Source organism: Glycine soja, chromosome 14 (genome assembly GCF_004193775.1).
Source record: "Glycine soja cultivar W05 chromosome 14, ASM419377v2, whole genome shotgun sequence".
In the NCBI taxonomy this organism is placed as follows: Eukaryota; Viridiplantae; Streptophyta; class Magnoliopsida; order Fabales; family Fabaceae; genus Glycine; species Glycine soja.
Window position 1 is genome coordinate 48,916,148 of NC_041015.1, and position 25,191 is coordinate 48,941,338.

Genomic DNA, 25,191 nt, shown 5'->3' on the forward strand with positions numbered 1-25,191 from the left:
TGCTATCACTGGCTGAAGACACATGAGTCGGCTCAGAGGTAAGGGATGAGTTATTCACAATTGGAAATTAATGAGAACATGTGTAGGGATCCATAGAGATATCAATTGGAATAGGTTTTGTGGTGTTTTTATAATTTTCATTTTATCCTTATAATTATTACAGTGAATTATATATGTTTGACAGACCAATTATTGTGAAATTGATATGCTATTGTGTTGAGCGTGAACCCTATAAATTGAGTATTTTTTCTAATTAATATGAATTGATGAAATAAAGTAAGGAGAAATTTAGAGAGAGATATTGATTTTGTATTTTCTCTTTTTCTTGCTTTTTAGGTTTTTATATATAATTTAAAAAATTAATATCATAATTGAAATTGACCAAAGTGTTCATATAATTATTTAGAATTTGTGCATTGAAAGCTTACCTTGTAATTTGTGATTCAATATGATGTATGCTAGTTTATATATATAGAGGTAGTTATTTATATTAATAATTTATGTAAATAATATTGTAGAGTGTTATAGTATGATTCCAAAAATTATTAAGTGTTGGAGTTTGAGAATATTATGGTTAAATTTGATGAACATGTGTATATTGTACCTTATGAATATCATTAGGAATGTTATGAGATGGTTGATGTGATGTTATGAGATGTTAAAGTGTGGACATGATATTTGATTGTGAATAAGTGGATGTGGTTAACACTTGATGTTACATTAATTATATTGTGAGCTATGAATTATACAATAACCCGACCAGTGTTTATGCGCAATGTTAAAGAGAAAGTGTAGGTTCCTAGTTATGAACCAGTGTTAAATTGTAGCGCAATTGAGTTAAACATGTTTGAAACATGAGTGTGAGGTCGTGGTATTGTATAATTCATGAGCAGTACTTATAAATGAAATATGTGATGAATTGTGGAATAATATGTTGCCTTGAGATTATAATATTGTTATTGAGATTGAGTAAAAGTGTAAAGTAGAACAGGTGTTGAATGGTGAGATACGTAAAAACATGTGATGGTGGATTGTGACATTATGAGATGTGAAATTGTGAATGAGTTTTGGTCGTGAATAAGTGTGTGATTATTTCTTGATGTGACATTATTGGTGTTGTAATCTGTGAATTGTAAAATAATCCGACCAGTGTTATCTTGAGAAAAGTGTAAATGTGCAGTGTTAAAGAGAAAATGTAGGTTTCCTATTTAGGAACTAGTGTTTAAAGAGAAAATGTAGGTTTCCTATTTAGGAACCAGTGTTAAATTGTAGCGCAATATGTTGTACGTGTTTAACACACGAGTGTGAGGTCGTGGGTATTGTATAATTCATGAGCAGTGTCTGTGTGCTAAAATGATTTTAGGGGTTGAACCTGAATCAGAAGGGAGAGACCCTGACGGACTCTTCGGAGTGTAGGCCTTGGGGGTCACCGGGTTTGAGTGCTCCTTTAAGCCTATGCAGATCCCATATGGTTGGAACATTCTCGCAAAACATCGTGACCCTGACTGGTCTCCCTATGATCTTACTTAGTGAGAGTGACCTGACAAACCCATTGTGTGGTGTGTCTTGTTATGTACTCCTAAGCGCCCCAGGATCGTTTTTCATTGATATGGTACCACATTGCATATAGGTTTGAGTCTTAGCATAACTGTTGCATACGCTTGCTAATTGTTTATTATGAAATTGATGTGTTATTATGTCTTGATCGGAGTGTGTGATTCTTGTGTAATGTGATCGATGATTGAAAAGTGTGATTGATGATTAAAAGGTGAATTTCGAATGACAAAGTGGTGGAATTATGTGAGTTATATTTAAGTAAGTTTTATTTTATTTATATGATATGTATATCTAGTTGTCTTGCTTATCTATTAGTTAGGAATGTCATAACTCACTCCCTATGTGTTGTTTGTGTTTGGATCATGTGATGATCTTGAACTTTGTGTTCGGGGGCGCAGATGACTAGGTGAATTGCTTTCAGGAACCTTGTCCTGAAGGACGTCGAGACACAACGCTCTGATAGGATGTGGCATTGGGGTATAGGATTTTGTATTAATTGTATGAAATCTTAGACGACCTTGTTTGAGCCGATGACTTTATTATTTATTTGGACAAGTTTGGATATGATATAGAAGAAAGTGGTTGTGAACCTTTTATCCCTTTGAAAGACTTGTATTTAAAAATGTTTTAAAAAATACTTTTAATTAATATTTAAATTTTTATTCCTTGTTTGTATATATGTGAGGGGTAGAGGGTGTCACAAATGATGCCGGTCTTTTTGAAGCTAGAGGACAATGAGTTAGTGGACACATTCTATCAAAGACAACCTTATCAACGAGCACAATAGTTCGACAAAACCTCAAACTTTATCAAGAAGCTGTTGGAATATGGTGCTAGACTTTTTGAAGGTAGAGAACCTCCCAATGCACAATCTATGAGAGAAAACCTCAATTTGTTCAACATGCAATTTGAGGAAATATGTAGCATTCAATCTACATGGTATGCCTCTAATAAGCAGCTATATAAGTGGACAAATAATATTATCACTACAAAACATGATGTATCCTCGACCCATTGCTCAACCAAATGAATTAAATTCATCGCTAAGTAGAGTGATAAATAATATACTAGTTTTGGAAGAGTTAAAAGAATTAAAAATAATAAAAATGTTTTAAAAATAGAATAAGCGTATGTCTCATTTAATATTAGAGGTAATTTAATATATATATATATATATATATATATATATATATATATATATAAATTTAATGTTATTAACTAAATTAATTAATTTTTTAGTTGTTGTAAATTTGTTAACTGAGCCTTATAAAAGAGATAAAAGGAAGTATTAATTAACTTGTGATAATTCCATTCATTAACATATTCTAATAAAATAATAGATAATAAAAGTTCAAACAAACAATCCCAAATGAAAAGTATTGATTAGTTCAATAATATATAAGGACTAATTTTTTATAGCAACTTAATTTTTTTAATAATATTAAATGCCATCAAAATAAGATATTTTATTTCAATGCTTTAAAGATTTTTTTTATTTTAATTTTTTAAATTTTACACAATTTATGGAAAATCCACTTGAGTGCCTAGAAGACGTGGCAAATGAATGAGTTACCAACATAATTATTGCATCATTTACTCAACACAAGTATTAAAACTAAAAGTTTTAAATCTTTAAAGAACTAAAAAAAACAGTTTACTTTATAAAGATGAAAAGGTTATTTAAGTCTTAAAAGAATATTTACAATGACAAAAATGAAAAAAAAAAGACTAAGTAATAATATGAGAGTCCTCAGAAAAATTTTCACTAACAACACTTGATAGATTGTCTTCTCGATCCAAAACAAAATCAATGGCTCAATCATTTTGAATAGGTTTAAATACTTTTTTTGTCCATGTAATTTAGTTTTTTTTTTTGTACTTGATTTTTTTTTCTTTTTAATCCTTACAAAATATATTTATTTTATTTTCGTTCTTAAAGGACTTTAGACGATGCTTTGAACTGTAAAAAGGTATTTTAAATAGTAAAAAAAAGTTATCGAAAACGGTTTAAGGATGAAAAAAAAAACACATTTTAGAAGATTAAAACATTTTTTTATAAAGACGAAAATGAAAAATAATATATTAAATTATAAGAATAAAAAAAATTAAAACTTTTGAATATCCTAGGATGGCTTTGTGAAAAATTGGTAACTCGAAATTTGAATATCCTGGGATGGCTTTATTTAATTAAAAGTGTTTTAAACTTTTTTTCTTTTATGGAACTTGACTTGTTGTGAAAGACTTTTGGTCCATTTCTTCAAAATTTCATACGCGTGATTTCCTTGAAATTTCATCATAAATTCATTGATCTTTCAGTGTGGAAAAACAATAAAACAAACTGATAGGTCAATTGCTTTAGACTTTTTGTTCCTTTGCTCGAAATTTCTTCTCAATAAATGGGTGGGTTTCTAATTAATCCTAAGCCAGAAAATAAAAATGCTTGTTCTCTAGTCTGTATATCTATCTAGCATTCTTTCAATCTTTAACCACACACCTTTAGTTTCTTTATGTTTTCCAGCAGGCAAAGGCTCTAGAGGATCCAACTTTAACCACATATCGGGGTTAGACGTTGACTGTTTCAAAAAATACACAGCAAAAACTCAACAAAACCTCAAACTTTATCAAAGAAGCTCTTGGAATGTGGTGCTAGACTTGTTGAAGCTAGAGAACGATGATCAGTTTGTGGAGCCTAATGCTAACGCAGAGTCTATGAAAGACAAGCTCAAATTGTTCAACAACCAATTTAAGGATCTATGTAGCATTCAATCTAGATGGGTTGCCTTTGATATTCAGCCGAGGGAACAAATAATAATGTTGCTAGAAAACATTTTGTTGCCAGCATATGGAAACTTCATTTGGAAGTTCCAAAATATTCTTGGTAAACATGCTTATGAGTATATTAAATACGGAATGTTTGATATTCAAGACCAAATCAACCATTTGTTTATCGGAAGCATGCAAATGAATCAGTACCTAAAAGTGACAGAGAGAGTCTTAAAAGTTAATTTGTATCTCAAACCACTCAAACCGCGTCATTACTCAACCGCGTGGAAGAGACTTTGTAGGTAATATGATATATGAATTTATTATATGTTTTTATTTTTTTATAAATATTTAATTTTTGAATTATTTTTAACAAATTTTTATTTTATGTTGAGTTTTTAATAAAATAATAATTTTTTCCTTGTTAATTTTTAGTGTTTAATAAATTAATAAATTTTATATTTATTATTGGTCTGAATTAAAATAAAATTTATTAATTTATCAGGAAGTAAGATAAAATATTAATAACAAAAAATAAACTGTTATCTTATTAACAACTTATGCTAAAACAAAAATTTATTAAAAAATAAACATCAAAATTAAATATTTATTAAAAATAAAAAAAATATATTTAAGTTCATTTTATATATCTTTCTTCTTATCATATATCATGAGTTAAAAGGTGTCTAATTAATAGCATGGATGTGGACGGATCTTTATCCTATAATTTATTATAGCATATAAGGTTTTTGTCCCTTTCCTTGAAATTTCATCTGAAGATACAGGTGGGTTTCTCATCCTAAGCCAGAAATGATTGCTCTGTAGTCTGTATATATTATCTGTTAAAGCAACTCTTACTCACTACATAAAAAACATGACGCTTTTGGCCATCAAAATGACTAGATGGCTGACTCAGGTAGCGGTATGGAGATTTGTTGGTTTTGTTTCAACTATTGTTGGACTTGTTTGTTACGGTCTCAGCTCCTCCTTCAACTACCTATTTGGAGAGTGGAGCTTGTTGAAGATCTTTCTTTACAGTGGTTTTAGTCTCTTCATCTGCCTTGGGAATCTGTTTGCAAAGGTATGTCGACCCTCAACCTCAACGAGTCTCCGATTCAAAGCTCATTCATCATTCTTGGTTTTGACCATCACATCTGTGTATTCCTATTTTGCTGACAAAGCTATGAATGGAAAACCAGATGTATATAGCTTGATTTCATGTGTTTCCTTTGCTATCATGTCGTTCAGCCTCTCAAGGCAAACTCAGTGTGGATTTGAAGTGGATCTTTTTTATTTTTTCCTTGGATGTTTAATTGTATTACTCTTGAAGATTAAATTTGCATTAGCTGTTGTTGGAGTAGGATTCAGCTATTCCCTTATTATTCTTCGTTCCTCTTTAGACACCGCATTGCACCATAATCTTGGGGCCCAAGTTGATCAACTGGCTAGTACTACTGATACTTCTGCAGTAGTGCTTTTCGTTGATCAACTGGGCCGTACTGATATTGATGTAGCAGCAGTGCAAGATATCGTTGTCGAAGGGCAACGGGATAATGCACAACGTGATAATGCTAGTATGATGCAACAACTCATGGCTTGCATTGAAGTTCTTAGGCAGGGCAATTCGAATCTCACCAACATGCTTTTGGAGCATACAAAAGAATACTTTGATGATAAATCAGAACTAGCTGGTGTGGACCATAACTTTGTGATTGATGCGCTACCATCTGGAAAAATCAACGACCTTGAGGAAACCATAAAGCTCATGGTGGACGATGGACTTGAGAAAGAGTGCTGCGATGTGTACTGTAATTGGCGGAGGGAAAGCTTAGAGCAGTGCATAATAAATTTATTACGGTTACAAGGGATCAACATCGAGGAAAAACTTGAACAGAGGGAATTTCAATATTACATTTTAAGATGGATTAAAGCTGTCAATGTTGCTCATAGGATACTATTTCCCAGTGAGCGACGACTCTGTGATTGCATCTTCTCGAGGTTCTCTTCTGTTGCTGCTCTTTGTTTCAATGAGGTTTGTAGGGGAGCCCTGATTCAATTGCTCAATTTTGCTGAAGCTGTTGCAAGTGGAAGCCCTTCAGAGTGGCGTTTGTCCAAAATCCTTGACATGTTTGAGACATTGCGTGACCTGATTCCTGAGTTTCAATCGTTGTTTCCTGAGTCAATGGTAAAGGAAGTAATGAAAGTCCATGACAAATTAGGTGAGGCAAGCAGGGTCATTTTCATGAACATGGAAAATGTGATTTTCCATATCCCAGAGACCAAGGTAATTGCCCCGGCAGATGGCAGGGTTCACCTAATGACCAAACACGTCATTCGCTACCTCGTTTTTACTAGTCGGGCACAAAAGATCTTGGAGCAAATTTTAGAACAATACCCCAAGTTTGCTAATGAAGTGGCAAAATCTAATTCAGTTTCTGATCAGATTGATCAAGTAATTAAGCGATTGGAGACAGAACTTGTCACAGTGTCCAAAAACTACGACAAGCCTGCTTTGCGTTACTTTTTCTTGATGAATAATTGGAGGTGTGTAGAGCTAGAGGCAATTAAGTTGAGATTAAACCTTGGTTGTTTCCATAAAGACACAACAAAAGTGCAACAAAACCTCGAACTTTATCAAAGTAGTTCTTGGAATATGGTGCTAAACTTTTTGAAGCTAGAGAACAACGAGCTAGTGGAGCCTAATGCGAACGCAGAGTCACTGAAAGGCAGCCTCAATTTGTTCAACATGCACTTCAAGGATATATGTAGCACTCAATCTAGATGGCTTGCCTTTGATAAGCAGCTAAGTGAAAAAATAATAATGTCACTCCAACACATCTTGTTGCCAGCATATGGGAACTTCATTGAGAGGTTGCAAGATGTTCTTGGTATACATGCTTCTGAGTATATTAAATATGGATTGTTTGATATTAAAGACCAACTCAACCATTTGTTTCTTGGAAGCATGCCAATGAATCAGTATCTGAAAGACAAGGAAAAATTGTTAAAGCTTGCATAAACTGATATATAAACTTTTTGTTATCATAGAAGTTGTTGTAATAAGATTTATGACTTGTACTACATGCCCTTCTATGTTTTCCTTTTAGAATGCAAACACATTTTTCCTTTCTGTGTTGTTTTTGTATTTTAGATTGGCATGAATCAACTCGAAGTCCAAGTTGCAAAGGAGAACATACTTTGGTTTTATTGGGGGAGAAATAACTGTAAAAAAATTTGTCGACGGCTATGTTGCGATAATTTTCTTCCAATTTACAAGTTTGTTTCCATTTCAAGCCTCTTTTTCCCTTTTGCAACATTACATTTTATGGAGTCAATCCAAAGATGCCACCGTTTAAAAATGAATTTAAAACTCATTGCTTAATTCGTGCTAAGTTTATTTTTAAGTAATTAAATATGCTTCCAATTAAACATTTTTGCAACATTACATCATTCAAGGGGTGTCTTGTTTATAGCTCTTTGTACTCCATGGTTATTTTTGGACTACAATATGTTTTTTTAGATCCACGATAAATTAGTAAATTTTGTATTTTCTCTTTAATAAAGTAGTCTCTCAAAAAAGAAAAATTCGAATTTAGTTACTAAATGTACAAAAAGCACGAAAAATTAATCCTATACATAATTTAATGACAAATTGATTCCTTAATTTTATAACTTAATATTAAATTATTTCTCAAAAAATACAATTTAAATTGGTCCTTGGATATCACAACCTAATGACAAAATGATTTCACAAATTTAACAACAAAACAAATTTGTTGTAGTTTTTGCACATCCAAAAATTAAATTTGTATTTTTTAGACCAATTTATCAGTGCATTACATCTTCAGGGACCAATGACCAATTTGATTATTTACCCTTAGACTTTTGGTCACTTTCCTTGAACTTTCATACACATTAAAGATAAATATAAGATAAATAATCAAATTTGTCCATGAAAGTGTGAAGCATTGACAAATTGTAAAAAATGCGACTACTTAATCCAACAAATAATTTAATAACAAATTAATCCGTGAAGTTTGAAATACGAGACCAGATTTAGCTATTTACCCAATATAATACTTGTTACACAAGACAAGATTTTGTATCCCTTTCCTCGAAGTTCATCTGAAGAAACAGGAGAGATTCTCAACCTATACGTAGAAAATGCGCTCTCTCTCTAATCTCTACATATTTGTCTGCTGTGAAAGCAATTCTTACCATCTCTCACACTTACAGATTATCAAGATGTTGAACACTCTCACACTTACAGATTCAGGGAAGAGAGAATATGCACACACATATGGAGAGGGGGATAGGGAAATTGATAGGAAGTGAAATTTTGTTATAGCTTCACTCACACAGAGAGTTGTTGTACAAGCAATGACTCCCTTATATAGGTGAGTTTCTAACAATTACAAACAAATCAAAATTAACTAGCTAACTGAATTATAACTAACACAAGAACCTTCAGCAAACTATAATGCCGATGGTGGACAATGGGTTTGAAAAGGAGTGCTGCCACGTGTACTGTAATTTGTAATTTATGAGTTGTAAGAGATCAACATGAAGCAGAAACGTGAAGGGAAACAATTGGAAGAGTACATTATTGGAAGATGGATTAAAGCTCTCATGGTGGCTCTTAAGATACTATTTCTAAGTGAGCGACAACTCTGTGATCGCTTGTCTTCTCGGGGTTCTCTTCTCTTCTGTTCCTGATCTTTGTTTCACTGAGGTCTCCCTGGGAGACACAGTTAAATTGCTGAATTATGCTGATATGCTTTCAAATATCCTTGACATGTGTGAGACATTGCGTGACCTATTCCTGATAGTCAATCAGTGCTTCAGGAGTCTCTGGTTAAGGAATTAAGGACAGCCCACATCAGATTAGAACTGTGTTTGGTTGTGAGAAAACAAAGGGAAAGAAGGAAAAAATATGTGAAAAAAAAGAGAAATAGAATAAACATTTGGTTGGAGTCAAATGCAATGGAATACAGAAAAAATATATGCATTAAAGTTGTTTAGTAGGTAAAAAAAAATGATACGTTGATGAAAATATCATTTTACCTCTAAGTATAAAAATGTTGAGTTTTTTTATTTTTTTTTATAAAAAAAAACCATGTAAGTTATTTTTAAATTTTGGACACTTGAGTTCGTGTGAGCCAGAGCTAGCTGAAGAAAATAAATTAGAGTTTTCACAAAATCATGCTGCGTGGTTATGAAACCGTGCTCCATTAAAACGTACGTGCTCCGGAACAACATTCTATGCCCACATGTTACAAGGATTTTTATTAGAAAAAAAACTGTACTTATGGTTCTTCCCAATATTGTTCTGTAATTGTCTTTCATGCGGTCCTAAGCTTGATAATTTTAAATATTTATTGAAGTGCTCTGGCTAGACATGAGTAGGTGTTGTGGACCTTGAGGCTGATGCCACATGCTGAATTTGAAAGAAAACCGTTACGCTGTAAAGCATAATCGATTATACTTAAGAGGAAGGCAACTTGGGAAAAGCATCTCAACAGTGTACATCTTTTCTTGTTTCTACTTAATTTAGATTGGAAATAAAAACATGTGGGTGTCATCTGAAAGTTTAAAAACATCCCTCCCTTTTTCACTCAACCAAACCTCCTTTTTTCTCTGCTTTCCTTATCTTTTCCATTGTACCAAACAGAGTGTAGGAGTAACATGCAGGAATATTTTCATGAAAATGAAAGATAATGTTTTTTGTAACCTATTTGTGAAGTAATTGTTCGGCCAGATGCCACAGATCATCCAATGCTTTGTTGTGTCATGGACTACACAGAGCAAAATTTAGAAGAATTCAGCAAGTTTGCTGATGGAACCGGTACATTTTCAGTTTCTAATCAGATTAATCGAATAATAAAGAGATTGGGTAGAGACCGGGCAGCAAGGTCCAAATACTACAAGTACCCTACTTTATGCCACCTTTTCATGATGAATAATTGGAAGTACATAGTGCGAAGGGCAACAAAGTTGGGAATAAACCCTGATGTTTTGCAAAAGAGCGCAACAATAGTTCAACAAAACCTCAAAAATTATCAAAGAAGCTCTTGGAAAATGGTGCTGGTCTTTTTGAAGCTAGAGGACGATGAGTTAGTGGACACAATCTATCAAAGACAACCTGATCAACGAGCACAATAGTTCGACAAAACCTCAAACTTTATCAAGAAGCTCTTGGAATATGGTGCTAGACTTTTTGAAAGGTAGAGAACCTCCCAATGCACAGTCTATGAAAGAAAACCTCAATTTGTTCAACATGCAATTTGAGGAGATATGTAGCATTCAATCTACATGGTATGCCTCTAATAAGCAGCTAAGTGGACAAATAATAATATCACTACAAAACATGTTGCCAGAGTATGGAATCTTCATTGGGAGGTAATTTCAAGATATTCTTGGTAAACATGCTGCTGATACTTACGTTAAATATGGAATATTTGGTGTTCAAGACCAACTCGATCAACGTTTTGTTCCTTGGAAGCGTGCATGCCAATGACACAGAAGATGGAAGCGAAGGAAAGTCGGTTAAAGCTTGTATCAAACTAAATATATACTCTTTTTTTTATTACTATCATAAGAGTAGTTCTAATAAGATTTATGGCTCGTACTTGTACCATATGCCATTCTCGGTTTTCTTCTTAGAATCGCAAATTTATTTTCCTTTTGGTCTTGTTTCTATTTATAGTTATATATGGCTCAAGTTGAAGTCCAATTTGCAATTGAGAATAGACTTTCATTTTTGTTCTGATCTCAAAATCTGCATGCATTGTTAGGATCCCTTGTATTTTATTATCCGCTTAAGTGTTTAGAGTGAATCATCATAATTTTATTTTATTTGTAAGAAATGTTTTAGTTGATTAAGATCAGAGGATGTATCCTCGACCCATTGCTCAACCAAATGAATTAAATCCATCGCTAAGTAGAGTGATAAATAATATACTACTGTTGGAAGAGTTAAAATAATTAGAAATAATAAAAATGTTTTAAAAATAGAATAAGCGTATGTCTCATTAATATTAGAGGTAATTAAAAAAATATAAATTTAATGTTATCAACTAAATTAATTAATTTTGTTAGTTTTTGTAAATTTGTTAACTGAGTTTTATAAAAGTGATAAAAGGAAGTATTAATTAACTTGTGATAATTCCATTCATTAACATATTCTAATAAAATAATAGATAATAAAAGTTCAAAGAAACAATCCCAAATGAAAAAGTATTGATTAGTTCAATAATATATAAGGACTAATTTTTTATAACAACTTAATTTTTTAAATAAAATTAAATGCCATCAAAATAAGATTTTTTATTTCAATGCTTAATGTAAAGATTTTTTTTTATTTTAGTTTTTTAAAGTTTACACAATTTATGGAAAATTCACTTGAGTGCCTAAAAGACGTGACAAATGAATGAGCTACCAACATAATTATTCCATCATTTACTCAACACAAGTATTAAAAAAAGTTTTAAATCTTTAAAGAACTAAAATAAAATAAAAACAGTTTACTTTATAACGATGAAAAGGTTATTTAAGTCTTAAAAGAATATTTATAATAATTAGATAAATAATAAAAAAATTGTAATATTTTGCATTTTATCTGCATAATTTAAAATGATAGAATCTAAAGTGAATTTTGATTTTAAATTTCTAATACCATTATCTAGAATTAGATTAAATAATAAAAAATATACAAAGATTTAAGTATAAACTGATATTATATAAAAAAAAATCTCAAAAGAAATTTCACTAGGTACCAGCACTAACACTCGTCTGGATCCACAACAAAATCAGTGACTCTAACATTATTTTTTATTTTTTAGATAACAGACTCAAACATTCTGAATCCTTTTGTCAATTTTCGAAAAACATCGGTAGTAAACAACTTCGTCCTTTACAATTTCGTTCGTTGCATGCAGTATATTATATTATTAAGAAAATAAAACTTTGGAATATCTACTAAATATTAGGGCATATAACTGGTCAGAGGAAGCTCAGGGAAGGAGCATGTAATACATATATAATTCAACCATTTTTTTAAATAAAAAAAAATAGTCCACGCTAAAATGAGTTTAATAATAACACTAGTTTTGGGTATATTGAATGTGAAATATTATACTGGTTGATTGAGTATATATATGAGTTTAATAATAACACTAGTTTGGGTCCCTTTGCTTGAAACTAACGTCATCGCTCATCCGCGTGAAAGAGAAATATAACTTATTACCTCTTGTTTATGATAAAATAAGATACACTGAAACTTGTTTCTTATTAAAAAAAAAAAAAGAGATCGGAAAAGAGTATTACAATAGACCAGGTTTTGGTCCCTTTCTGCGAAATTTCGTCCGAACAAACGGATCATCTCCTACATAAGAAATGCTTGCTCTCTATAAATTGATCTATCTGTTAAAACAACTCTTCATCACTTCAGAGAAAACGTGAAATCTTTGACAACACAAATCGTGACATGGCTGAAGCAGGTAGCAGTATGGAAATTTGTTGGTTTTTCTTTCAACTGTTGTTGGTCCATTTCTTCAAAATTTCATACGCGTGACTTCCTTGAAATTTCATCATAAATTCATTGATCTTTCAGTGTGGAAAAACAATAAAACAAACTGATAGGTCAATTGCTTTAGGCTTTTTGTTCCTTCACTCGAAATTTCTTCTCAATAAATGGGTGGGTTTCTCATTAATCCTGAGCCAAAAAATAAAAATGTTTGCTCTCTAGTCTGTATATCTATCTAGCATTCTCTCTATCTTTCTCCTTCCTATTTCTCTCCTTATCTTTCTTTCTTTCCTTCTTTCAATCTTTAACCACACACCTTTAGTTTCTTTATGTTTTCCAGCAGGCAAAGGCTCAAGAGGATCCAACTTTAACCACATATCTGTCTGTGAAAGTATTTCTTTTCCCATTTCAGATAAAACATGACTTCTTTGACCATCCAGATGGCGAGATGGCTGAAGAAGGAAGCAGTATGGAGATATGTGGGGTTCGTTTCAACTATTGTTGGACTACTCTGTTATGGTCTCAGCTCCTCCTTCAACTCTCTCTTCGGAGAGTGGAGCTTGTTGAAGATCTTTCTTTACAGTGTTTTTAGTCTCTTCATCTGCCTTTCGAGTCTTTTTCCAAAGGTATGGCAATACTCAACTAGTCTCCGACTCAAAGCTCATTTAGCATTCTTGGTTTTGACCGTTACATCTGTGTATTCCTATTTTGCGGATAAAGTTGTGAATCGAAAACCAGATGCATATAGCTTGATTTCTTCTGCTGCCTTTGCTATCGTGTCCCTCAGCCTGTCAAGGCAAACTGAGTGTTGATTTGAAGTTGATTTTTTTTATTTTTTCCTGGGATGTCTAATAGTACAACTCTTGAAGATTAAATGGGCATTAGTTATTGTTGGAGTAGGTTTCAGCTATGCCCTTATTATTCTTCGTTCCTCTTTATATACCACGCCATACCAGAATCTTGGAGTCCAGGATGAGCATTCAGTAGTGATTGATGTCAATTCGCTACGTACAGATAATGCTAGTATGATGCCACAACTCATGACTTGTATCAGGGCACTTCAGCAGGGCAATTCAAATGTCACCAACATGCTTTCTAAGCTTGTGAAGGAATACCTTGAAGATAATTCCAAACCAGTAGTAATTGACAGTAACTTTGTGATTGATGCGCTACCTTGGGGAAAAATCAATGACCTTCGCAAAACTATAAAGCTGGTAATCGGCGTTGGGTTTGCACAGGAGTGCTACGAGGTGTACTGTAATTGGCGGAGGGAAAGCTTAAAGGAGTGCTTAATAAATTTATTAGGCTTGCCAGAGATCAATGTGGAGAAAAGTAGATTGTTGGCATTTGAAGATTACATTCTTAGAAGACGTATTAAGGCTATCCTGGTCGCTCTTAGAACACTAATTCCCAGTGAGCGACGACTCTGTGATAGCGTCTTCGAGGGGTTCTCTTCTCTGGCTGATCTTTGTTTCACTGATATTTGTCGGGGAACCTTAATTCAATTGCTGAATATTGCCGTTGTGTTTGCGAGTGCTAGCCCTTCATACTGGCGTAGGTTTGAAATCATTGGCATGTTTGAGGCATGGCGTGACCAAATTCCTGAGTTTGAGTCAATGGTAAAAAAAGCAATGGCTATCCACAACGAATTAGGAGAAGCAAGCAGGGACATTTTTATGAAAGTGATTAATAGGATTTTCCATAACCCAGAGGCGAACATAACGGTAAGAACCATGGATGGCAAGTTTAATGTAATGACCATTAATGTCATGAGTTACCTCATTGGTTTGGCCGATCAGACCTCGAAGCATAATGGAGCGGGAACATCTTCACTTTCTCTGCAGATTGATCGAATAATGAAGCATTTGGAGAGAAAATGGGTGGCAGAGAGCAAACATTTGGGAGAAAGACGGTACTTTTTCATGATGAATAATTGGAGGTTGGTGGAGCTATGTGCCGAAAAGTCGGGGTTAGACGTTGATTGTTTCAAAAAATACACAGCAAAAATTCAACAAAACCTCAAACTTTATCAAAGAAGCTCTTGGAATGTGGTGCTAGACTTGTTGAAGCTAGAGAACGATGATCGGTTTGTGGAGCCTAATGCTAACGCAGAGTCTATGAAAGACAAGCTCAAATTGTTCAACAACCACTTTAAGGATCTATGTAGCATTCAATCTAGATGGGTTGCCTTTGATATGCAGCTAAGGGAACAAATAATGAAGTCGCTAGAAAACATTTTGTTGCCAGCATATGGAAACTTCATTGGGAGGTTCCAAGATATTCTTGGTAAACATGCTTATGAGTATATTAGATACGGAATGTTTGATATTCAAGACCAAATCAACCATTTGTTTCTCGGAACCAAGCCAATGAATCAGTACATAAAAGAGACAGAGAGACTCTTAAAGTTTGTATCTCAAACCATGTGTAGTTCTAAAAAGACTTATGGGGTGTAATTTCCTTCTGCTAAATGTTTTTATTTTAAAATAAGAAGACTAAAATTATGGATTGTGAAAAATAAAGAGACTAAAATTACATTTAAATCTTTTTTTATTGGAATGGCTCAAGTCAAGTCCAAATTGCGTTTGGGAATATACTCTGATTTTTTGGTGGAGAAAGAACTATAAAATTTTTACCAAAGTTTATGGCAATAATTTTCTTTCAATTTACAAAATTCCTTTCATTTATTCTTTTTACAACATTACATCTTTACAAGTCAATCTCAAAGAGGAGATTTGCAAAGGGTTAAATAAATATGCATGTCCCTGGAGTATTTATTAATTTTTAATTAAATCCCCGAATTATTTTTTCAATTAGATCCCTGAATTTGTAATTAGGTTTGTCATACGACAGTGACCAAGTTTAAAAAAATTAGGGACCCAATAAAAATGTTCAGAGACCTAATTAAAAAATTTTACATTCCAAAGGACTTACTTAAAAATTGTCACCTTTTGTTAATTAGTATCTCACCTTTGTTAGATAGTATTCTAACCTTTGCATATCGATATATTGAGTTTAGAACCTAGAGAGGTGAGAAGACGAGATTGAAGAGGTTGACAAATTTTAATTGTCACTGAATTATTTATCATTTTTAATTAGGTCAATGGATTATTTTTTTCAATTAGGTCCCTAAACTTGTATTTTTTTTTTAAAGACATGCAAAGACATCATAATAAGATAGGAGATTTCAATTATGTTGACATCTCATACCCTACCAATAATTTACAACACAGAAAACTAGGTCCATATCCGAATAATTTAAAGACCTAAAAATTAACCTTTTAAAAATAAGAAATTTAAATACAATTTTGGTCCCTTTATTTCATTAAATCCGTAAAATTTGTCCCCTGATTTTAAAATTGAGATATTTAGTCCCTCACTATTCTAAAATCAGGAAATTAGGTGGTACTGTCAAATTGGTTGTGTTGACTATTAAGGAAAAAGGTTGACAAGTGTATCAAATCACTCAAGTAACAAAGTGAGTAAAATCATCTCTAAAGAAACTTGTGCCATAAATGGGAAATTTATAATAATTTAAATAGACTACGGAAATTGAAAATTTATGTAACTCAAATTAAATAAGACTGCATAAAAATAAAGAGTAAAAAGAAGGGCAATTTGAGTTTCAGAATTTATCAAACAGTTGGTGTGCATGGTAAACAAGAGTTTCAATCAATGAGAAAAATTGTCGGGATTTAACTTCATGGATTTTTTAAATGCTTTCACTACAAATTCCTATTCAAATAAGCTTATATCATCATTAAACCCCTAATTTTATCTAAACCTTAATTCCTTAAGTGAAGAGACCTAAATCCTTTAATTATACTATCAATCTCTTGAATTAGTATAACTAAACAATTTGCATTAAGAAAAAGGGTTTGTAGATGCCTTTGGAGTCTGTTTCCAAAGGTATGTCAACACTCAACTAGTCTCCAATTCAAAGCTCATTCAGCATTCTTGGTTTTGTGTATTCCTATTTCGCTGATAAAGGTATGAATGAAAAACCAGATGTATATAGCTTGACTTCCTGTGTTGCCTACTTGCCTTTGCTATCATGTCACTCAGCCTCTCAAGGCAAACTCAGTGCGGATTTGAAGTGAATCTTTTTTATTTTTTCCTGGCATGTCTAATAGTACTACTCATGAAGATTAAATTGGCATTAGCTATTGCTGGAGTAGATTTCAGCTATGTTCTTATTAGTTTTCATTTCTCCTAAGATACCACATCATACCAGAATCTTGGAGTCCAGGATGAGCATTCAGTAGTGATTGATGTCAATTCGCTACGTACAGATAATGCTAGTATCATGCCACAACTCAGGACTTGTATCAGGGCACTTCAGCAGGGCAATTCAAATGTCACCAGCATGCTTTTGGAGCATGTGAAGGAATACCTTCAAGATAATTCTAATCTAGCAGGTATCGACCATAATTTTGTGATCGAGGCGCTACCATCAGGATATATCAACGAGCTTCTTGAAACTATAAAGTTGATGATGGGCGTGTAACATGCGTAAAGTCTGAAGAAGTTTTGGAGCGAAATTCTGTTGAGAATGAAGGACACGTGTCAGACGATATACATCACATGGAAGTCAGGAAAGGCAACGGTTGAGGAGAGAGAACATATTGCTGAAGGACTTTGCACATTAGGGATATGATGAAGGTAATCTTCTCTCTGAAATTCTAATTCTATTTCCCTCCTTCCTCGGAGATGCTTTTCTGATCTGTCTGTACTTCAGGTGATCGTCGTGAGTTGTACTACCATTATTCTGTGAAGATTGTTCGTGCCTTGCTTCTGTTATTTGTCCAATTCTTTTCCTTAACAGATTCTGCTATAGTGTTTCTGAACATTATTAATTCAGTTTGATAATCGGAAAACTATATTGATACGTTTCAGGGAGATGGGTTAGAAAAGGAGTGCTGTGATGTGTACTGTAATTGGCAGCGCGAAAGCTTGGAGGAGTGCTTAATTAATTTATTTGAGATGCAAGAGATAAACGTCAAGCAGAAATGGGAAGAGAAACAATTAGAAGAGTACATCATTAGAAGATGGATTAAAGCTCTTAAGGTGATAGGAATGAGGAAATACAGCAGGAGCACAACACAGGGATTTTGTTTGACAGAATCCGTTAGAGACTGCTGAGTTGTCTTGAGAGTTGAGACTAATGACCATAGGGGACATGTTGTCTGCCATAATTCTGTTATTTGCATTATCTTTCTGTTATTTGTATTTTCTGATATTTTCTGTTAGTTGTCTGCACAGTGCTATCATGTTAGATGCTATAAATAGGAGGCAATGGTGTAATAAGAAAGAAGAGAAATTTGCACTTAATTTTCAGTAGTTTAGAATAGGAGTTTTACCTTGTCCTCTGTTCCTATCACAAGTCGCTCTTAGGATACAATTTCCCAATGAACAACAACTTAGTGATGGCGTCTTCTCCGGGTTTTCTTCTATCGCTGATCTATGTTTCACAGAGGTTTGTAGGGGAGCCACGATTCAATTGCTGAAATGTGTTGATGAGGTTGTGAGTGAGAGCTCTCCGAAGTGGCCATTGTCAAAAATGCTTGACATGCTTCAGACATTGCGTGGCCTAATTCCTGAGTTTCAATCATTGTTTCCAGAGTCAATGGTAAAAGAAGTAATGACAGTCCACCACAAATTAGGAGAAACATGCAGGGTCATTTTCATGAAAATGGAAGATAATATATTTTGTAACCCATCTGTGAAGATAATTTGTTCGGCCAGATGCCACTGATCATCCAATGACCCGTTGTATCATGGACTACTTGGAGCTAATTTTAGAAAATTTTCGCAAGTTTGCTGATGGAACTGGAACATCTTCAGTTTCTGATCAGATTAATCGAATAATGAACCGATTGGAGAGAGAACTGGTAACAAGGTCCAAATACTACAAGTACCCAACTTCACGCCACATGTTCATGATGAATAATTGGAGGTACATAGAGCGAAGGGCAGAAAAATTGGGATTTGACCCTGATTTTTACCAAAAGTGCTCAACAACAGTTCAACAATACCACGAACATTATCAAAGAAGCTCTTGGATAATGGTGCTAGACTTTTTGAGTCTAGAGGACGATGAGTTAGTGGACGCACAGTCAATAAAATATGACCTGATCAACAAGCACATTGAGTTTATATGTAGACATCAATCTACATGGCTTGCCTCAGATGATTTTCTTAGTGAACAAAAATTAATAATACCAATTGTTGATGACAGTAAAATTAGTTTGAGGATTTTTTATGATTTGGAAATGTGATATGTCTTAAAGTCTTGATATTTCCTCTGTTTAATTCTAAACAATCTGTTTCAGTTTATTTGCTTAAAAGATAAACGTTTATATATGTTTTAGTTCTCTAAGAAAAGTTCAATACTTAACCCACCTTTTGTCTTACAAAGGTTCATTAGTTCTCGAAAAGATTTGTGAAAAATCTTCAAAACATAATTCAGCCCCTTCTTATGTTTTACAATTTTGTACTAGGCCGGGTTTAGCCATTTAGAGTTTAGCACTTGTAGTGTTAGAGAAAAAAGATTTGAAATGGCAAATCCTGCTGGAAAGTTCATACCTGAAGGAGTCTCCTTGTAAATTCCAATAGGTGGTTAGTGATTTTCTATACGACCTATGAATAATTTCTCTCATTTTGGTTAGTTTAATTCATTTTGCTTCAAGTCAAAATTGTTCAAGAGATGTGGATAATGGGTGATTTGAAACAGACCTGATCTTGTCCTCACTATTATATCTTATTCATAACCCTTCATCTACTAACACTTTATTTTTCAAATTAATATTACTAAAGAGACTCCACCTCTGTTTCTTGTTAGGGAGCCAAAGAAGCACTTCTGGAAAAAGGAAGAAAAAAAAACAGATGGATGCTTTTGCGGAATTAAAACATAATTTCTTTTAGGTAAATACTAACCCGTGTCATAAGAACATTGATTAAGAAACTTAGAGCAAAAATATTTTTATTGGAATACGAAAAATTAGGTTTTCCAAAATCTTTTTTAAGTTCTCATATAATTTATACAATAAATACTTTCTCGTTTTAAATCTTTAATCAATGCCCTAAGAGCATCTTTAGCGGTAGATCCTAAATTGAAATTTTATATTACTTTTCGGTGGACCCTACACTAACACAGGATTGAAAATAATATACGATGTGTTTCATTTTTTTCTTTAGTGGTGGATCCTATTTTGGGATCTTAGACAATTTTTTTAAAGTCTCAATTTTAAATATTTTATTTAATTATTTTTTAAATTAAATATAACTAATTAAGTAATTAATTTTAAATTAATTTAGTATTTGATTATTTGTAAGTAAGTAATTTTAAAATAATTAAGTAATTAGTTTATCCCCTAACGTTTCACCTTTTTTTTCATTTTTTCATCCTCCCTCTCTCCTCCCACTTCATCTTCCCCAACGTTCCACCTTCCCCCACTCAGCCTTTCTATTTTGATAAAATTACATTTTTGGTCTTCTTATTTGTCTTCAATTTTGATTTTGGCCCCCCTTTAAAATTATTGATGCATTTAGTCATTCAATTATGTGCAATTCCGTAAATGTAGTTCCCAAATTTAGATTTAGACATTAACTGTTGCAAAGTAATGTTGACTGTCACGTATTACATTATGATTGGACGATGACTGTCACGTGTCAAGTCCTGATTGGATGTTGACTCTATGACGATGAAAATGTATTGTTGTTGTCAACGTTCAATCAGAACGTGACAGTCATTGTCCAATCAAAATGTGACATGTGACAGTCAATATTCCTTTATAACGATCAACGTATAAATCTGAATTTGGAGACCACATTTATGGGATTGAACATAATTGGAGGATTAAATGCGTCAATAATTTTAAAGGAAGACCAAAATCGAAATTGGAGATAACTGGGGGATCAAAAATGCAATTTTGCCTTCTTTTTTCCCCTTCCCCTTCTCCCTTCTCTCCCTCCCCCTCCCTCTCCCCTTTGTCCTCCTTCTGGGGAACCGCAACCTTCTCTCTCCTCCTCTACCTCCCCCTCCCTCTCCTTCTTCTTCCTTCTAGCACCGCCACTCCCTCTCCCCCTCCCCCTTCTTCCTCCCTCTTGTGATGCCCAACGCCCATTAAAGGAAGGAATTTTTTTTCCTTCCTCTTCTGTTCTTGCATTTTCATTCTTATTTTTTTTCCTTCTTCCATTGCTTTTCTTATTCCCGGAATGGTTGTTGGTTTGTTGGTTTTGTTTGTAATTTTTTTTAATATTGTGTAGAGATCTCCGGGTTCTTCTACAAGAACCTATTATTCACCCTACAAATCCCTACACTACCTTTATTGCAAGATCTCTACAAGACCAGATCTTGAGCACAAGATCATTGCTCAAGATCTGACATTAAATATGCTCTAAGAACACTAGTTAGTAAGACCTTTTATTTATTACGTGTTTACACCTTGTATATTTGAATTTCTAAACCCGACAATCAGAATCATCAACATGTATGAATAAAAATAAAAAGAACTAGAACCTTGCGCTTCTTGGCAAAAACAAGCCCTTGGTTGCTTGATCAGTAGTTTGTTCTCCGAAAAAAGAAGGGGGTTTAGGCCTTTTTAATCTCAAGGACTGGAACCTTGCGCTTCTTTCCTGTATCCTGTGGGACTTTCATTGTAAGAAAGATTCCTTATGGGTTCGGTGGGTTCACCATTACTATTTCAGAGGGAGCGATGTGTGGAATTATAATACTTCTTCATCAGATTCAGTTTTGATAAAGAAAATCATTCAAATAAGGGACTTTATTATCTCCAAAGAGCTAAGTACGGAAGATGCCAAAAAGAGGATTCAATCTTGGAGCACCAATAAACAATTGCTTGTTGGAAAAGTCCATGAATACATTAGAGGTGTCAAGCCTACTATTAGTTGGTGTTCTGTTATATGGAACCCAGCAATCCCCCCTAAGATGTCTTTCATTTTGTGGCTTGTTAAAAGGAACTGGCTGCTTACTCTTGACAAAGTTACTTTTTTGAACAAGGGTTCCCTCTGCCCTTTATGTTCAAATGAGGCTGAGTCAAATGCTCATTTGTTCTTTTCTTGCAGGAAATCTCTCCAAGTTTGGGCTCACATTCGTGATTTGGCTCCTTTCCGCAGGCGTTTTACTTCTTTACAGCGCATTACTGACTCTTTAATTAGGGGCAGATCGACATCAGGTGTTTAAGGAAAGTTACGTTGTCTGACTATAGCAATTACAGTCTACTGCATCTGGCTGTCTAGGAACAAACTGATTTTTGAAGTTTATCAATTTTCTGTAATAGAGGTTATTAACAAGATTAAGTTTCTTATGTATAGACAAGCGCACATGTTGCATTTGTTTTAGCATCTTGATATAGGCCTTCTTGTATTAGGGAGACTTTTGATTTTCTCTAGTTGCGGGGTATGCCCCGTTTATTGTTGTATCATTTTAGGTTTAATATAATTTACATTTTTCCCAAAAAAATAAAATAAAAAGAACACACCATCATAATGTGACATGATTGGTAGATAATCTTGTTCTTTAAATATGTGATCATAGATTCAATCCTTATCTCATGCGTATGAAAAAACATTTATATCCCTTAAATGAATATCTTAGGGGGTGTTTGGTTTGATTGTTTTCTGTTTTCATTTTCACTAAAAATAGAAAACGGTGATGAAAATGTGTTTGGTTGGATTTCTGAAAACATTTTCAGTGAAAATGAAAACAGGAAATAAGCAGAAAATGAAAACAATAAATTCTTGTTTTCAGTGTTTTCAGTTGAGAACAAAAATCTCATTTCAGGTAAAATGAAATTGCGGTGACAATGAATATAATTTTAAGCAAATCTAAAAATACAAAAAGACAAGAAGTCAATATATCATCAATTTTCAGTATTTTTATTTCATGAAAACAGAAAACAAGAAGTCAAACCAAACATGTTTTCAAAATTCTAATCTTTTAAAAATGAAAACAGAAAATGAAAATGCAAACCAAACACATCCTTAGTATTTTGAGAGATTAGTCCATGACTTTCAGCCGAAGAATATCTGTTTAATATATATATCATTATTTTGTTTGTATGTTTTAGGCTGGCTAGATTTATGTCAAAGTCAAAGTAGTTTGTGTGCAACCCTGAATTGTCAACAAATTATTGTGACCGCATACTTTTGGAGACTTGCACTGTTTCTGTGGCAATAATTCTCTGACCGTGTACCTGTAGTTCTGTTCAATCTCAAATCCTTACCTTACCTACCTATTGCAACTTCTCACTCTTGTGATGCAAACCAACCTATTGCAGCTTCTAACTCTGGCGATCCAAACCAAGGACGCTACCCTTTAGAAATTAAGTATTATGCCTTTCCGAAATTCCAATATGATAGTACAGAAAAAGCTATGGAGAATTGTTGGATTTTTGTCAAGTGTGATTGGACTAATCTGTTACGCGTTGAGTTCCTCTTTCAACCACCTATTTGGAGAGTGGAACTTCTTGAAGATCATCCTTTACGCAGTGATAAGTTTCTCTATCAGCAGCATCATGTTACTTTTGAAAAAATGGAAACTTTCCAAGAGTTTCATGCTAAAAGCTCATGTGGGTGTTCTGGTTTTGTTGATCACTTCTGTGTACTCTTTTGTATCCGACAAAGCTGTGAATGGAAAACCAGACATGTTAAGTTTGATTTCGTGTTTTGCCTTTGCTTTCATGTCTCTGTGTCTGTCAAAGGAGATTGACCTTGGGTTTGGAGCAGATCTCCTCAATTTCTTCCTTGGATGCCTAACTGTTCAACTAATGCACATCCATTTGATGCTCTCTATTGTTGCAGCCATATTTTGCTATTGTTTCATGTTTTTTCGTTCCAAGTTGGATTCTCAATCACAGATTGGAACTGTAGAAGTTGAAGACCATGTAAACATAGAAATTGATGCTGAAGATGGAAAAAGAGAGTTTGATGACAACAGAAGTAACTTCCAAGCTAATCATAGCCACCAACAAGTTCCGTTATTAAGAATGGTGGGTGATGGGTACAATTGGAGAAAATATGAAGATAAAGTAGTGAAAGGAAGTGCAAACCAGTTAAGTTACTACAAATGCACACAACCCACTTGCTATGTGAAGAAAAAAGTTGAGAGAACTATAGAGGGGGAAATTGTTGATATACACTACCAGGGTACTCATACACATTGCGAGCGTATGCATAATATGAAGAGGAACTCTTCATCTGAATATTTATATTCAGTGTTACCTTCAGAGCCTGTCGCCTTTCCAGATCAATCATTTGCCTCTCAGGGCAATGGAGAATTGGATTATCATGTGCAGCAACAGAGAACTCCTCAATATCCAAATGAAATATGAATCATAATTTAGTACTTTGCTTGTAGATCTTATCACTTATAATAAAATTAAATATTAACAATTATATTAACTTGTCAAAAGTTCTCTTTTATTATCTCTTTCTCTCCATCTGCTACATCATATTTGTTGAGTTTCTTTTAAATACTTGCTCAATCTTCGATGACTTTGATGATTGCTTGGTCTAGGAAAGTTTATGTAGAACAGAGTGGTAATGCAAATGGATTATTGTCTCATCTACAGAGGAGAGACCGATACCCATCAGAACATAACCATAAATTTGCTTCAACCATTGACACAACACCTCCCTGGAATTAAGTAAATGACAAGCTAAGGTCATATAGTTCCTACAATCTGCCTCTAGAAGAATCATGAAAGAAAATGATGAAGGGATTGTTGGAGATTACACATCGACTAGCCAAATTAAAGTATATAAATGGTAACCAATTGAAGGAAGCCTAGTGAGTAGTGACAGAAATATATTCATCCAAGGTCATATAGTTACTACAATTTTATACACAAAGAACATGTTGAGTGTTACATTTATTACATTAAGTGCGCTTCTAGTTTCAACATATCATTTAAACTTGAAAGAGAACCCCATTCCTCACCATAGTAATAAGTATCATTGTCATAATTTTTTTTTCTAAACATGTATACATTAATGTTTTACGAGCTTTTGGGGTGGAAGGTTAGAGCTAATGCACCAAAGTTGCTTTCCTGAACATTTGAACAAGATTTACTGGAGAGAAATTAAATTGGAACTTTGAGGCTACACATGGTTCCTGTTCTTTATATTTCCATAATGTCTTTCTATGGTCGGTGAAAGGATTAGTATCCACTCAGCTACCAATTTCTCCCAGACTGTTTGGAAATTACAAGTTATTTCTTATTTGTGTAGGTAGAGTGGTGGGATGGACCGAATCAGGCCCAAAAGAAAGAAAATTAAATGATTTAAGGAGTTTATTGGTTAGAATTAAATATTTTTTATCATAT

The 25,191-nt window shown here is 33.5% G+C and overlaps 2 protein-coding genes and 1 pseudogene across 2 annotated transcripts; all 3 read left to right on the forward strand.

The window, feature by feature from the left end:
- The first annotated feature begins 5,102 nt into the window (after positions 1–5,102).
- Positions 5,103–7,578, forward strand: LOC114384816 (exocyst complex component EXO70B1-like). The gene has a single exon (XM_028344616.1). The coding sequence runs from the start codon at positions 5,195–5,197 to the stop codon at positions 7,337–7,339; it is 2,145 nt and encodes a 714-aa protein (XP_028200417.1). The 5' UTR covers positions 5,103–5,194; the 3' UTR covers positions 7,340–7,578.
- A 5,064-nt stretch (positions 7,579–12,642) lies between these two features.
- LOC114384817 lies at positions 12,643–15,362 on the forward strand (annotated as a pseudogene).
- Positions 15,363–22,955: 7,593 nt separating this feature from the next.
- On the forward strand, positions 22,956–24,278 carry LOC114384220. Its single transcript, XM_028343880.1, has one exon. The coding sequence runs from the start codon at positions 23,200–23,202 to the stop codon at positions 24,196–24,198; it is 999 nt and encodes a 332-aa protein (XP_028199681.1). The 5' UTR covers positions 22,956–23,199; the 3' UTR covers positions 24,199–24,278.
- Positions 24,279–25,191: the final 913 nt, after the last annotated feature.

Bases quoted from the DNA above. Each gene is read 5' to 3' on its own strand.
- LOC114384816 (XM_028344616.1), top strand. From the start codon at position 5,195: ATGACGCTTTTGGCCATCAAAATGACTAGATGGCTGACTCAGGTAGCG.
- LOC114384220 (XM_028343880.1), top strand. From the start codon at position 23,200: ATGCCTTTCCGAAATTCCAATATGATAGTACAGAAAAAGCTATGGAGA.